A 13,388-nucleotide genomic window follows, 5' to 3' on the forward strand; every position below is an offset into this window, starting at 1 on the left:
ACAACAATGAGACTCAAACTAATCCCCTATAAACGTGAAGAGATTTTGGAAAGATTTTGAGACGGAAGAAAGAAGCAGAAAGCAAAATAGTGAAAGTATATTGCACCAAAGAAAACTGAAATCATTGAGATTTATTCACATGAGACATTGTAAGCCAAATTAAAGTAGGAAAAAATAGATTTAATTTAAGTAAAAATCAAAAAGAAGAAAACCCTAATACAAAAAAAACAAAGACCTCAAAACTGAAAAATATCAGATGTCTGACTTTTTGAGTTTGCCATGTGAATGAAACTGAATTACTATACAATGTAGGTGAGCATTTCCATTTCTGGCATTTCCCTTATAACCAAGAATATACTCCCAATCTGAAATATGTCAATCTTTTATTTATACCTGTAGATCCCTCTGTGTACAAAAGGGTGGAAGTGATAATGTGCTTCATATATCTCTAATAGGTTTATCAGTCAAAATCAAGTGCAAGCCTTTAACCAAACAACAGACTGCCAGTTCATTAAACACATGATGCACTTTTCCAAAGCAAGGCACACAGAAAACAGAGGATAACACAAAGAAATACTGAATTTTGCCTTCAAAATAATTTTTTACTGAGGTAAAATCATACAACCTTGACTGGATGTCATAAGAAACCGTATCAATCCTGTAAGGACAATGTCTTAGGAGCAGCACTGTTGCGATAACAAGCACATCATACCGCCTCTAGTTAAAAGTTTGGCTGAGCTCCAAAAAATGAAAAATTAATATCCACAATTGACACAGATGACTGCCTCTGCAGCCAAATGGTTAGCACCACTGCGTTCAGTGCAGAAGGACTCAGGTTCAATTCCTGGAAAATGCTCAGATTTTTCTGAAATAGGGAGGTCTGGAACAGGGTCCACTCAACATTATGAGACCAAATAATGAGTTGCTTGAATAAAAAAAACAGCAGTAGCATCACTTGGATTCATTTACTGGCAATAATGGTTGGCACGGTTGGCAACATGTTGATGTCATGTCCCAAGATCATAGACCACTCCTCAGACAGCACTGCAGGCAGCAGTCAAGCCAGCCTGAACAGGTTTAAGGCCTAATCTCTGAGTGGGGTTAACGTTCTGTTGACACACCAAAGTTGGACAGTTAGAAAAGTTGTTAAAATATCAGCAGGAGGGGAGAGGGGGGGGGGGGGGGGGGGGGGAACATTCGTTTGAGTAAAAACTTGGAAATCCAGGAATTACACAATTTTGCTGAAAATGCTTTTAAATTTCCATCCACATCTTGCTCCTTTGTTTTCAGCATTTCAACTTTTCCCTTGCTGGAAAGAACAAGATAACTTAAAGAGTTGGTGACTATTCCCGTCTGCGCCACAATTTTTCAATTTGAACAGGCAAAAAAAGAAAGAATCTACTGAATTTATAGCTGATTATTAGCAAAAACAAGAAGAAGATGTTTGTTTACTCACCTGTGGCCCAGTCACCCCCCTGTGCATCCGAAGCTTGTGATTTCATCAGACTGTCCAGGTCTTTAAGGGCAGCATATCGATCCTCCGACGGTGGCTGGGACTGCATTGTTCCAGCAACACCCACAGAGCTTGCCGATTTGCGCGCAGGACTTCCGAAAACATTATTACTCATTGTTGACAAAGCTGCTGCAGTAGGCATACCTGTAACATGTCATTATTGCTAAGCAATCGACTGAGTGTTCAATCTATTTGCCCCATTGTACATAAGTCACTGATTTCAAATGGCACATCTACTAACCAAGCACTGAACCATAAGTAAAGGTAGCAGGGCTGGCACAGTCATAACGAGCTAATGCATATACTGAATCTCAAGCTTTCGCAAGTTTGAAACTAGTCTCTCCATTTGGACAAATGAGCAGTAAGAAATGGGAAAGACAGGCATATGAATCTACATGTTCTCATGGCGTATTAATTGCTCCATAAAATTATGGGAATTCAGCTGTAACCATACTTAAGTCTGATGCAAATATTTTAGTTTCAAACTGTCCAGCCATCTTTAGAGCAAGGTTGACAGATGTTGAAGCACTACAGTCCATCTTATATATTGTGTGGGTGAGCCACGTGCATAAAAGTAGATGGCAGATCATGGTGGAAGGAATGGAAAGTAAGTCAGCAGAGATATATGCTAGCATGACCCCTCTGTGGAAAAGTACTGTTCCACAAATTCTGGTCAACAGAGGACAGCACCATTGTCTAACTGCTAGTGCTGGATTCCACTGCACTGGCAAGAATTAACTCACACAGACAACCGAGCTGTCTCACTCTCAACTAGAATTTGTGAAACATCTTTCATAGAGGGGTCATGCTAGCATTTATCTCTGTTGACTGTGTAGTATTTCTTGCTTCATGATCTTCTGAGTACTGATTAGCACTCATGTATGAAAGCGGATAGGAATGCTTTGCAGTCAGTCCATCTCACTTGGTCTGTAGATTGCAGATGGTTTGCAGCCAAAATATTAGTAGCAGATGAAGTACGGTTAAAGTTAAATTCCTGTGATTTTATGTACCATGTGCAGATGTAGTCTCCAAAACAAGTGATCACAACTGAGAGGCCTATTATTAATTAGCTCTTAATAAATTATATGAAACACATGAGCACAAAAGAGGAGAGTCCATCTGGATAAGGGTGCTCCGATCTTTGTCCGTGAGGGGACGAGGACAATGGATCCACTGACTGAGATAGTGTCCAACGAAACAACTAAAATATCAATCTGGGTAACGTAACTACTTAAGAATGTTCCAGTAGAGGTGCTGTTAGAGAAAATAAGGGTTCAGAACAAGAAAGTCTCAACAGAGAAGGATCATTAGCTGTAACGCTGGAACTGATGGCTATATCCTTGTGGTAGAAGTTGAACAGAAGATCCTGAAGGCAATGTAAGAGCAAGACTTAAAACTGTATTTGGGATTCTCACAGGAGACCGACAGGGTGATCAAAGACATCAAAGACATCAAAGGTGACAATGGCAGCAGTTTGGCAGCTGGAAGTGTTGCAGATAAATCTGCAACACAGTAAGGGGACACCTTCTGCAAAGACAGGGGGGTGGACATGGTCTTAATCCAAAAACCTTGCTCGTATAAAAGGAGGTGGGGGGGGGGGGGGGTTGGAAGGGTATGTACATGTGGTACCTACTGTCACCAGAGCCAGACTTCATAATATCCTCACTAGGATACCAAAAAAACATGAGGCAGGCTAAGAAGGGAGGATGGTGAGTACACTATGTCAGCACATGAGACACTGGAAGTGCCCCTCAAGACTCACTTCCTCAAATGTACTCTGGCAGGTGATTTGGACAGGAATGCAGTCCATGTGGTTTATTGGTTTGTAAGACATAATAACCAATGGGAGAACTGGGTATCTGCCTCGAAATGTCTTGGTAGTGGGAACTTCAACTGCTCAAGTCGTCAAGTCCAGCAGGTATCTTTCAGGGTCTGCTGCAACAAGCAGTAAAGGGATTAATTAGACTCCCATCCATGCTGTTCAGTTAGTTTGGCTGCTGTTGTCATTCTGAATCCTTGGCGGACAGTAAAGGTTGATTTCATTCCAAAACCAGGGAGAATTTATCACACAAAGAGTATGTGACCAATCAGTCTGTCCTCCTTTCTTCTAAAAAAGTTAAAAAAGCTGGTTAACATGCACATTCAGAAAAGATGGTTATTTCAGGTTCTGCTACACAAAAACAAACATGCACAGCAACCACGCAAATCGTGTGAAACAACACTTCACCAACTTGTTTGGAAGGCAGAAAAAGCACTGCACTTTCAGGAAATGGCACTCTGTATCTTCCTGGATAATGAGGGGGGAGGGGGGTGAGGAGGGTGGCTTTTAGTAACACTACCTTCGAATCCATGGTTAAAGCTGCACAAGTAAACAACATCAAGATCACTGTACTTGGATGGGTAAAAGACAATACTGAGTAAACAAAAGGTAAAACCCACCATTAATAATGTGGAAACATGTCTAGAGGGTGTCTAGCAAGGTAGGGTCTTGTCCCTGCTCCTGTGGAAATTAATGACTAATAAGCTCATTAACCCGCTAAATATTATTTTTGCCAAGGACACACAGATGAACAGTCATAACATTTGGCAAATTTGCAAGTACTGTAAACAGACTGATACAATGCACTGAGCAAAATTGTTGTAGGAAATAGGATTTAAGCGTTAATTCCAAGAAAACTAGAGTTCACAAGGAAGCACACCCAAGACACATACTGCAATTTCAAGCTCTGAAATGAAAGTCTACCAATAGAGAAGGTAGTGAAGTACCTAGTAACCCTGGATGCGAAACTAACAAGGCCCTCCTCACATAAAGAATGTATGTTCCAAGGCAAAAAGTGCTCTTATATGCAACAGAAGGGCCTGTTGAAAACACTGGGGTCTTTGCCCCAAGAGCAAAGACTAGAACTACACCTCTGCAATAGCCCTATGATATTTATGAGGCTACAGTGTGGTGGAATAAAGTACAACAGAAGGCAGCTAATGGGCTTGAGAAGGTGCAAAGGCTGGCCTGCCTATCCATAAGGGCTGGAATCAGCAGCATGCTCACTGCTGGGTTGAAAAGCATGGTGGACATGTCCCCATTACATCTTTTGGTTACAAAGGAGGCTGCTGCAGGAGAATAGAGGTTGAAACCAATATTCCCTGCATCTGACAGTAATATAATGAATCACGTAAACAAAGGATTGGTCAGGGAAATGCCAGTTGATTTAAAATAACTTCTAGCTTCTTCAATAAATCTTCCTATGTAACCATAGGAAATATGGAGCAGTGGAGGAAAGAACCATGAAACCATTCCAGAGACAGTCTAGTTTACTGATGGGTCGAAAGCAGCCGTGTGTGCTGTGGTCGAGGTATACAGGCCTGGCCTAGGCAAGTGAGAGGACACTCTCCAGAGAAGCTGGCCCGGGCATTCCAGATAGAGGTATTTGCCATCAGAATATGCACAGATGAGATTAGTGAGAGCAGTCTCTCTGTGGAAGCTGGCCCGAGTATCTCAGGTGGATATACTCACTATCAGAATATACACAAAGGAAAATCTACAGAGGTATTACAAGGATTGTAGCATCTACATTCATTTAGACAGCTAAGCAGCTCTAAAATCTCCATCATCCCATGCAACATGATCAAATGTCATTGCAGAATTCCATGAAAGCCTTTTGAGGCTAGCGGTAACTAACAGGGTAGCCCTGCTGTGGGTCCCTGGTCACTCAGAAATCAGTATTAATGAACAAGCTGAGAGGCTGGTCAGGGCAGGTGTGATGAATCCATCTGTTGGATCGAAATCAGTTTTAACTATCACTAAGGTGATAGTAAAATTTAAACTACATATCCGGATCAGGAGGTAGCACATAACAAAATTGGACTAAAATGAAAGACAATGATTTCAAAACCATGTTTCAGGAAAAGTTCTACAATCCTTGGCTTTAACAGGAGGCAGATTAAACTCACTGTATGTTTAATGACTGGCTCTGGGAACTTTAGGAGACAGCTGCACACAATGGGTATAGAGAAAGAAGCCTCTGAGTGAAGGCTATGGTACTGAGGATGAAACTGCATTATATTTAATCTTCCAATGCGAAGCACTGGAGGCCAAAAAGACACAATATTTGGGTCATTAATTTCTGAAGAAACTGACTACCAGAGATCTCAAAGCGACTCCTATTCTTAAAGCACATCGGATGGCTTTCATAGAATGACAAAGAGCAATAACACACAATAAACTCAGTTTCGTTGTAGCCAACCGCAGATGTTTTGTCCACCCCGTTTAAATAAAATCAACTCAAAGATAAATAATAAAGATAACAGCAAACTAGATACATTGTAAAGGCAAATTTATGTGACAAAGAGGAAGAAGAGAGAGAAAGGATGCTGGATCAGAATTATTAAACAAGCATCCACATCCATATTACAGAACTCCAAAAAATCATAACCAAATGGGTCTCTTCCGATTTTAGAAACTCCTATGTACGAGGGGTGTTTGAAAAGTCTGTGCAAAGTCCGAGAGATGGCACCACCAGCGAGTATCGAGGTCATGTTTAGTTAGTAGCATCTTTGGAAAGAATGCACACCAAGTTTCAGCCATATTTGTCTATTCCTTTGTGTTTGGCATTCATGTGAATCAAGGAAGTCAAGCGATTGTCAAAAAATGGATGAAAAATAATTTCATGTGATGATTAAACATTACTTTATGAAAGGCAAAATGCCTCCATATTCAATATCAACTAATTTCACTGTTTCAGGACTTTTTCTTGCTGTTGTCGGACTAATGATGGTTGAAGTAAAGAGGACATAAAACATCCGCTACCAGTTGTTTAACAAAGCTCTTTTACTATCTTTAGTGTATCAATTCCTGATCTAGTTCCCTAGCATTACCTGTTTTAACTACAATCCAGTACTTTTAATTGATATTCATATTATAATCTCCACTCAAGGCACTACCCTTTCTGTTCAACTGCTCTTCAAAGTCCTTTTGTGTGCCTGGCTGAACTATTTCTTTTCTCTGAAATTAAATTTCCTTTCGAAATTTCTTCTTTGTTTCCTTTCACTGCTTGCTCAATGTACAGAATGCATACAGGCTATGATCGAATCGCATTCTCTTCTTAACTACTGCTTCCCCTCCATGCTGTCCAGCTCTTGCAGCTGCAGTCTGGTTTCTGTGCAAGTTGTAAATAGCCTTCCGATGATTCTATAAAAAAAATGTTTACTAAGGCATGACATGAATAAATAGCTTCCATTTCACATTAGACTGCCACAGTTACAACTTTGTCTACAACTACATGAAGCAAAACACTCTTCAGTTTACAGGTCATATTATTAGTTGTCAGCACATGTGATCACCCTTCAAGGAAAACTAACTGCCAGAGCAAACCTTTGATTTCAACAGTCTCTCTGTGCTTCCTGGCACCACTTTCTCCTCTGAGACTACATATGACACAAATTATGCTCCAAAAGCTTGAGATACAATGTTCTCAGAAACTTCAGCATCTAATGTTGTCTTATTTTCCATTTGTTTGATGAGAATTCTGGTGCTACTTTGATTATTGATTTGGAAGAAAAATGGAAATGATAGTATTCTTTTTAACATTAATTGCTAGAGTTAAAAAAATGTGATAACATATGGAAGCAACAGCTGCAAACTACCAGCTATAAGCTTTCAACTTGCTAATTTTTATATTCTGGTAACAAATTTGCAAATGTTTATCACAGTGATTCATTCCGAAACATTAATTGCAAAACGGAAAGAGAATAACGATCAAAGCTGACAAAAGAGAATGTTACTCAGCTAACACTAATTAATAACTGAACATTAACAACACAACCCCAACAGCATAACTAGTAGTTTTAAAGTACAATATTTTCAAGACTGTCATCTAGCAATCATGACTGTTTTCCACCATCATTGTATAACCAGCACTGACTCACTATCAACTTAGCGTACATCTTCATGATTACTCAACAATTCACAATCAAGTGCCTGGCAGAGGGTTCACTGAACCACCTTTCAGCTATTTCTCTATTCTTCCACTCTTGAATAGTACATGGGAAAATGAACACTTGAATCTTTCCGTGAAAGCTCTAATTCCTCTAATTTTATTATGATGATCATTTCTCCCTATGTAGGTGGAAAAAAAAATATTTTTACATTCAGAGGAGAAGGTCTGTGATTGAAATTTCATGATAAGATCCTTCCACAATGAAAAACACCTTTGTTTTAATGATTGCAACCTCAATCTGCATGTCATATCCATGGCATGCTCTCCCAGTTTATGTTCATTTCTTAGAGCACTACCTAAAGACAAGACATTTTCTTTCCCTAGGTGGTAATAATGAAATCTGGATTAGGTTTACATACCTTTGACTGTCCCCTGGACACAATTAAGTTGTTCAGTTATTGTCTGGCCACATATCACAGACATGCACTACTTTTGAAGCATTTCTTTCAAATACACTATTTTCATACATATTGGAATAAATAATTGCCAGGAACTTAGGCAACTTCTCAATCTATGAGAATTGAAAGATCATTTATGCTTTGTTCAACACTAATCCAGTTGTTCACTTATTGTAACAAATGTTGTCAATGAGTTTACAATGATTTACTATTGAAAGATTAGTTATGGCGTCAGAAATAATGCAATTTAAATTTAGTATCAATATTTCCATATTCAGAGACACTTAACAATAACACATGAGATATTAAAAAAATGTACATAATTTTTTTTTAAGTCATTAATGAAATACCAAAACGCAACAACAAAAAATAACATCAACCAAAAATAGATGACTACCACATGCGCTTCACTTCATAATGTTATTTCAAATGTAGCAAGTTCAGATATGTCTTAGAATTTACTTAAGATAGGTGATTAGTAATATTAAAAGAAAATTCCCTTGAGAAAACTAAAATTACAAGGAGACAGAATGGCTGGCCAGTATTTTACCCTCAGGAGGTAAAATTCCATTACTGTCAATAGGCACATTTAAAAGTGGGAATAACTAACTATTGCTAGCTTTTGAACTTTTTACTTTCTCCTAACCTAGAAAAGAGGGATAGGTTAGTGAAAGTTGGGAAGGAGAGGTATGTCACTCAGTCTACAGCTTGGAGGGATCCACCTACATTGAAAACTCCTCCACTTTCCCTAACTCTCTCTTTCAGCACTGAGGAAAGAACTAACATTTTCAAAAGCTAAGAATTGCTTTTTTCTACTTTTACATGTACAGTACAAAAATTTTGCCTCCTAAAGGCAAGTATGGACCTGAAATTTTGTATTCTTACAATTTTAAAGGCAATTAATAAATGGAAGCAAGTGGCATCCCAAAGAGCACAGAGTGATTAGAGGCACTCACTCCGTCTTCAGGCCACAGAACCAAAATATTCTGAGCACTTAATCACACAGTTTTAATGTTGATAAGCAAGAGTTTCCAATGTGCATAAAACAATCAAATTATTTTTTTAATTTTGATTCCTGGTAGCTGTAACTGATTCTAAGACATCAAACAGTTTGTTGCAGCCTGATCTTCAGAAACAAAAACATTCCAAGGGCTACTTCAGCAGATTTATTTATAAAGTTCTAAACAAACACAATAAAATTTGTGAAATGGATAAAGAACCTAGTTATAAATATCAAGGAATCAGAAATTACAGAAGCATGGGATAAACAACCAACAAACAACTGGAAAGATTTCCGAACGAAAATTATACAGAAAGCAAGAGATTTGATTCCGTTAAAGAAAATATCCAAGCATCCATGGTGGAATTCGAATTGTGATAAGGCATTAGAAGAGAGACAACAAGCCTTTTTAAATTACAATTGTGACAAATCAGAAACCACACAACAAACATTTTTCAAAGTGAGAAAACAAACAGCTAAAATACTTAGACAAACTAAAAGAAAATACCTTAATGAACAGCTAAACACAATTGAAGAAAACTTTAAGAACCACAACACTCAAGATTTTTATAAAATATTCGCAAATCAAATCAAAGGATACACTCCACAAAATCTCTGCTTCCGGAAACAGAATGGAAAATTGGCACTAACTAACAAAGAAAATTGCCAAGAACTAGCTAAATATTTCTCACAACTCCTAAATTGCCCACAACCAAGTACAAGATTCCCCAGATTACAACCAGAACACACGAATGAGACTTCACTACCACCATCTCAAGAAGAAATTTATAGTCACATTAGAAAACTCAAAAATAATAAATCATCGGGAGAAGATGGAATTGTAGCTGAACTACTGAAAAACCTTGGTCCAAATTCGTTAAAAGAGATCACTAGCATCATCAAAGAAATTTGGCAGACAGAAAATATCCCAGAGGAGTGGAAGTGTGCACTAATTCACCCATTGCACAAAAAGGGAGAGAGATCAGACGTAAACAACTACAGAGGCATTTCACTTTTACCAGTTACCTACAAAATTCTATCTGCATGTCTCCTAAAGAGGGCACAAGAACAACTAGAACATACAATTTCAGACTACCAAGCAGGCTTTCGTCCTAATAGATCATGCCCGGAACAGATATTCAACCTTAAAACTATTTTAAAGATTAAAGCAATCAGGTCAAAACCAATAATCTGCACATTCGTTGATTTCAAAAAGGCATACGATTCCATAGACAGACAGTCTCTATGTCACATTCTCGAAGAACGAGGCCTAGACACTAAAACCCGAAAACTAATTGAACAAACACTAACAGAAACCAAATCAAAAATTAAATTCAGAGGGGAAATTTCGGAACCATTCTCAATTAAAACAGGAGTAAGACAAGGAGATGGGATCTCACCACTATTATTCAATATAGTTTTGGACAAAGTTATGAAAGAGTGGGAAGTAACACTAAGGAAACAAAGCTTTTGGAAGCCAATTGAACTAGGAAGAGGTAAAGGAAAATTGAACATCCCTTATTTAGCGTTTGCAGATGACTTGGCAATTATAACTGACAGTGAAGAAACAGCAGTAAAACAAATTGAGACACTTAAAGAATGTGCTGAGAAGGTTGGCCTGCAAATCTCCTTTGAGAAGACAGAATTCATCTGCTCAAAATTAGATATTTCGAAACTAAAAACAAAGTATGGTGAAATAACTAGAGTCAAGCACTTTAAGTATCTCGGTGAAGTTATTGAACCAACAGGACTTGAGAAAATAGCACAAAAAAACCGATTACAGAAAATCAAGAAAGTATTCGGACTTATTCAAAATATATATAACAAGAAATGTCTATCAAAAGGCACTAAAATCAGACACTACAACACAGTCATCAAACCAACAGTCACATATGCAAGTGAAACACTCTCCCTGAATAGAAAATTAGATTTACACGAAATTAAGAAAGTAGAGAGAAAAATTATTAGAAAAATCCTAGGACCACGATACACACAAGATGGATACAGGCTGCAGACTACCGAGACAACCGAAAAAATATCAAACATCGAGGCAGATATCAGGAAGAGGCGGATGAAGTTTTATGGACATATAGACAGATTACCTGGAAACAGGTTAACTAAACGTCTATTGGACTATATGACATCACTTAAGGCAACAATACCCTGGGTAACTGAAGTTAAGAAGGATTTGAAAAAGGCAAAAATTGACATAACAAACACATCAGACCGGGATACATTCAGAAGAAAAATCGACAAGTGGAAGTTTACTCCAGAGACGGAATCTAAACCTTTCCGACCAAAGTGGACCGAAGAAAGGAAGAAGGCCTTTGGGGAGGCAATGAAGAAATACTGGAGAAATAAGAAGAACATTAAGAAATGTTAATCACCTGCTTATCGTTCTCCCATGGGGACATTCGCTAATAATAATAATAATATATATTTTTTTTAAAAAAAACACCACTGTTTAGGGAAGATGAGAAGATTCATTTTCTCTCCAATGCCTGCAACAGCTATTCATGTGAATTTTTAATAATATGCAAGCTGTGCATCTCACTAATTTTACACCTTATTACAAGACCAGTCTTCCTGGTGTGACTGCAGATTAACAAAAATAGTTTTCTTATTTGCATATTTATTATTTGTTAGGTGTTAAACAGGCAATTGTTTACAGCAACCAAAACAAACAAGACTTGTCATCTAGAAATTTCAATAAAACCACAAGCCAATTGAACTTTATAGTTATATTAAACAATTTATAACACTGTATGGCTATGTTTGCAAATAAAGCACTACAGTGCTGTGTCAAGCAAAATCTTTAATAAATAAATCTATCCACTACATACAGCAACTAATAAACACTGCTGGTGCAGACACAACATGCTTCACAAGTTAAGACAGTTCCACAAAATTGTTTTGAATCAAACTCACTCCATCTGTTGGTGTTAAATCGGGGAGGAACATTATCACTGCTAGCTGTACTGCCAAAAAAGTGAATGTCTGCAATAAATAACAAGACCTTTGAAAATCTACTCCAAGTAAAATGGTTATCAGATGTAATTGTCACTAAAAGGAAGTGTTTTGGTACTTATGTCAACAATATTGTACATTTATTTAACCATTTATTAGGGCACTGAATAAAAATATACTTTTGTTATAAATAAGTGGTTATGACATGTCACTCTACTACTTTCCTCCAAAATGAAATACATTATGTTCCTTTCATCTACAAGGTGTTCCATTTATCCGATGACTACACGCGTGGGATCTTGTTTGTCAGCTGCTGGAGACATGCAGGCTGATCTTCACATTAATGTTGCACTACACATCTTTTCGCCCAGTGTCATTTGATCATTGAAACAAACATCACAATTGTAACAGTGAAGTATCTGAATGCAACAATGGCAAGACTGAATTATTCCATTCCACAAAGAGAATTTATTTACAATCGTTATGCGTGTGCTGAGTCCATCTGTAATGTCTGGAGATGGCTTTAACAGAAGTTCTCAGGTGTTTGAATTACGAGTCATGACGCAGTTCAGAAAATAGTGAACAAATTTCACACAAATGGGATGTGTTCAGGATAAGGAGCACAAAAAATGAAGTACAGTGTTCATAGAAGCTCATGTGAATGACACTGTATACCACCTCAAAATTCCTCTATAAAGTTTCTTGAAAGTCATTCGCAGATATCACAAATTTCTTGCACCTCTGCTAACTTACTTGGGCTAAGGCCCTATAAAGTAACAGTAGCACAAGAATTAAAGCCCAGTGATCCTGCATACAGCGTTAGGTTTTGCACATGGGTTTTGAAACCTATGCATGACAGTGAAATGGATCTTTACCTCATTGTGTTTTCGCTTACATGGATATGCCAATTCCCATAATTGTAAACACTGAAGTGTCAACAGACCTTTTCTGCTTCATGGGGAACCCCTTTACAATCAGAAGATAGGTGTTTGGTGCGTAGTCAGTTGTGACAGAATAACAGGCACAATTTTTTTTAATAACACAGTTAACAGTGAAAGATTTGAGTGAAACATTTTGCAACCGTGTTTTAATGAATTAAGTGAAAGAGAACAAAAATCCAAATTTTTTCAACAAGGTTCGGTAACGGCTCATATTGTCAATGTTTCTTTGCATGAAGTTCAAGATGTGTTCCACGATAGTCAATAGCAACAATATCTGGCCCACTCTAACTCCCAATTTAACAGCATCTGATTCAATTTGTGGCGAGCACTAAAGGATAAAGTGTACACAACAAATCTGCACATGTCACAGAAACTCAAGGATTATATCCATGACTCAGTTAACTCAATTTCTCAAAGAGAATTACATTGTGTGATGAATAAATTCTTGAGGTGTCAGAAAAGTGTGAAAAACAATGGCACACAGTTCTAGCATATCCTTGTATGACATGACTGTGCACAAAATTTATTTTAATGTATTTTCAATTCAGTACTGCAGTAGTACACGAGCGACATCAC

At 37.8% G+C, this 13,388-nt stretch overlaps 1 protein-coding gene across 4 annotated transcripts in view; it reads right to left on the reverse strand.

The window, feature by feature from the left end:
* LOC124775031 (arf-GAP domain and FG repeat-containing protein 1) overlaps positions 1-13,388 on the reverse strand; it is a 104,307-nt gene that overhangs the window by 47,133 nt on the left and 43,786 nt on the right. For 3 of the 4 annotated variants that reach the window (XM_047249801.1, XM_047249800.1, XM_047249799.1), the window contains 2 exons: positions 11,833-11,901; positions 1,457-1,657 (listed from right to left, as the gene is read on the reverse strand). In XM_047249801.1, coding sequence (XP_047105757.1) covers positions 1,457-1,657; positions 11,833-11,901 — 270 coding nt within the window. The remainder of the gene's footprint in view (positions 1-1,456; positions 1,658-11,832; positions 11,902-13,388) is intronic. The other variant, XM_047249802.1, reaches the window with a different exon arrangement.

The sequence above is a fragment of the Schistocerca piceifrons genome, chromosome 2, assembly GCF_021461385.2.
Source record: "Schistocerca piceifrons isolate TAMUIC-IGC-003096 chromosome 2, iqSchPice1.1, whole genome shotgun sequence".
NCBI classification, from domain to species: domain Eukaryota; kingdom Metazoa; phylum Arthropoda; class Insecta; order Orthoptera; family Acrididae; genus Schistocerca; species Schistocerca piceifrons.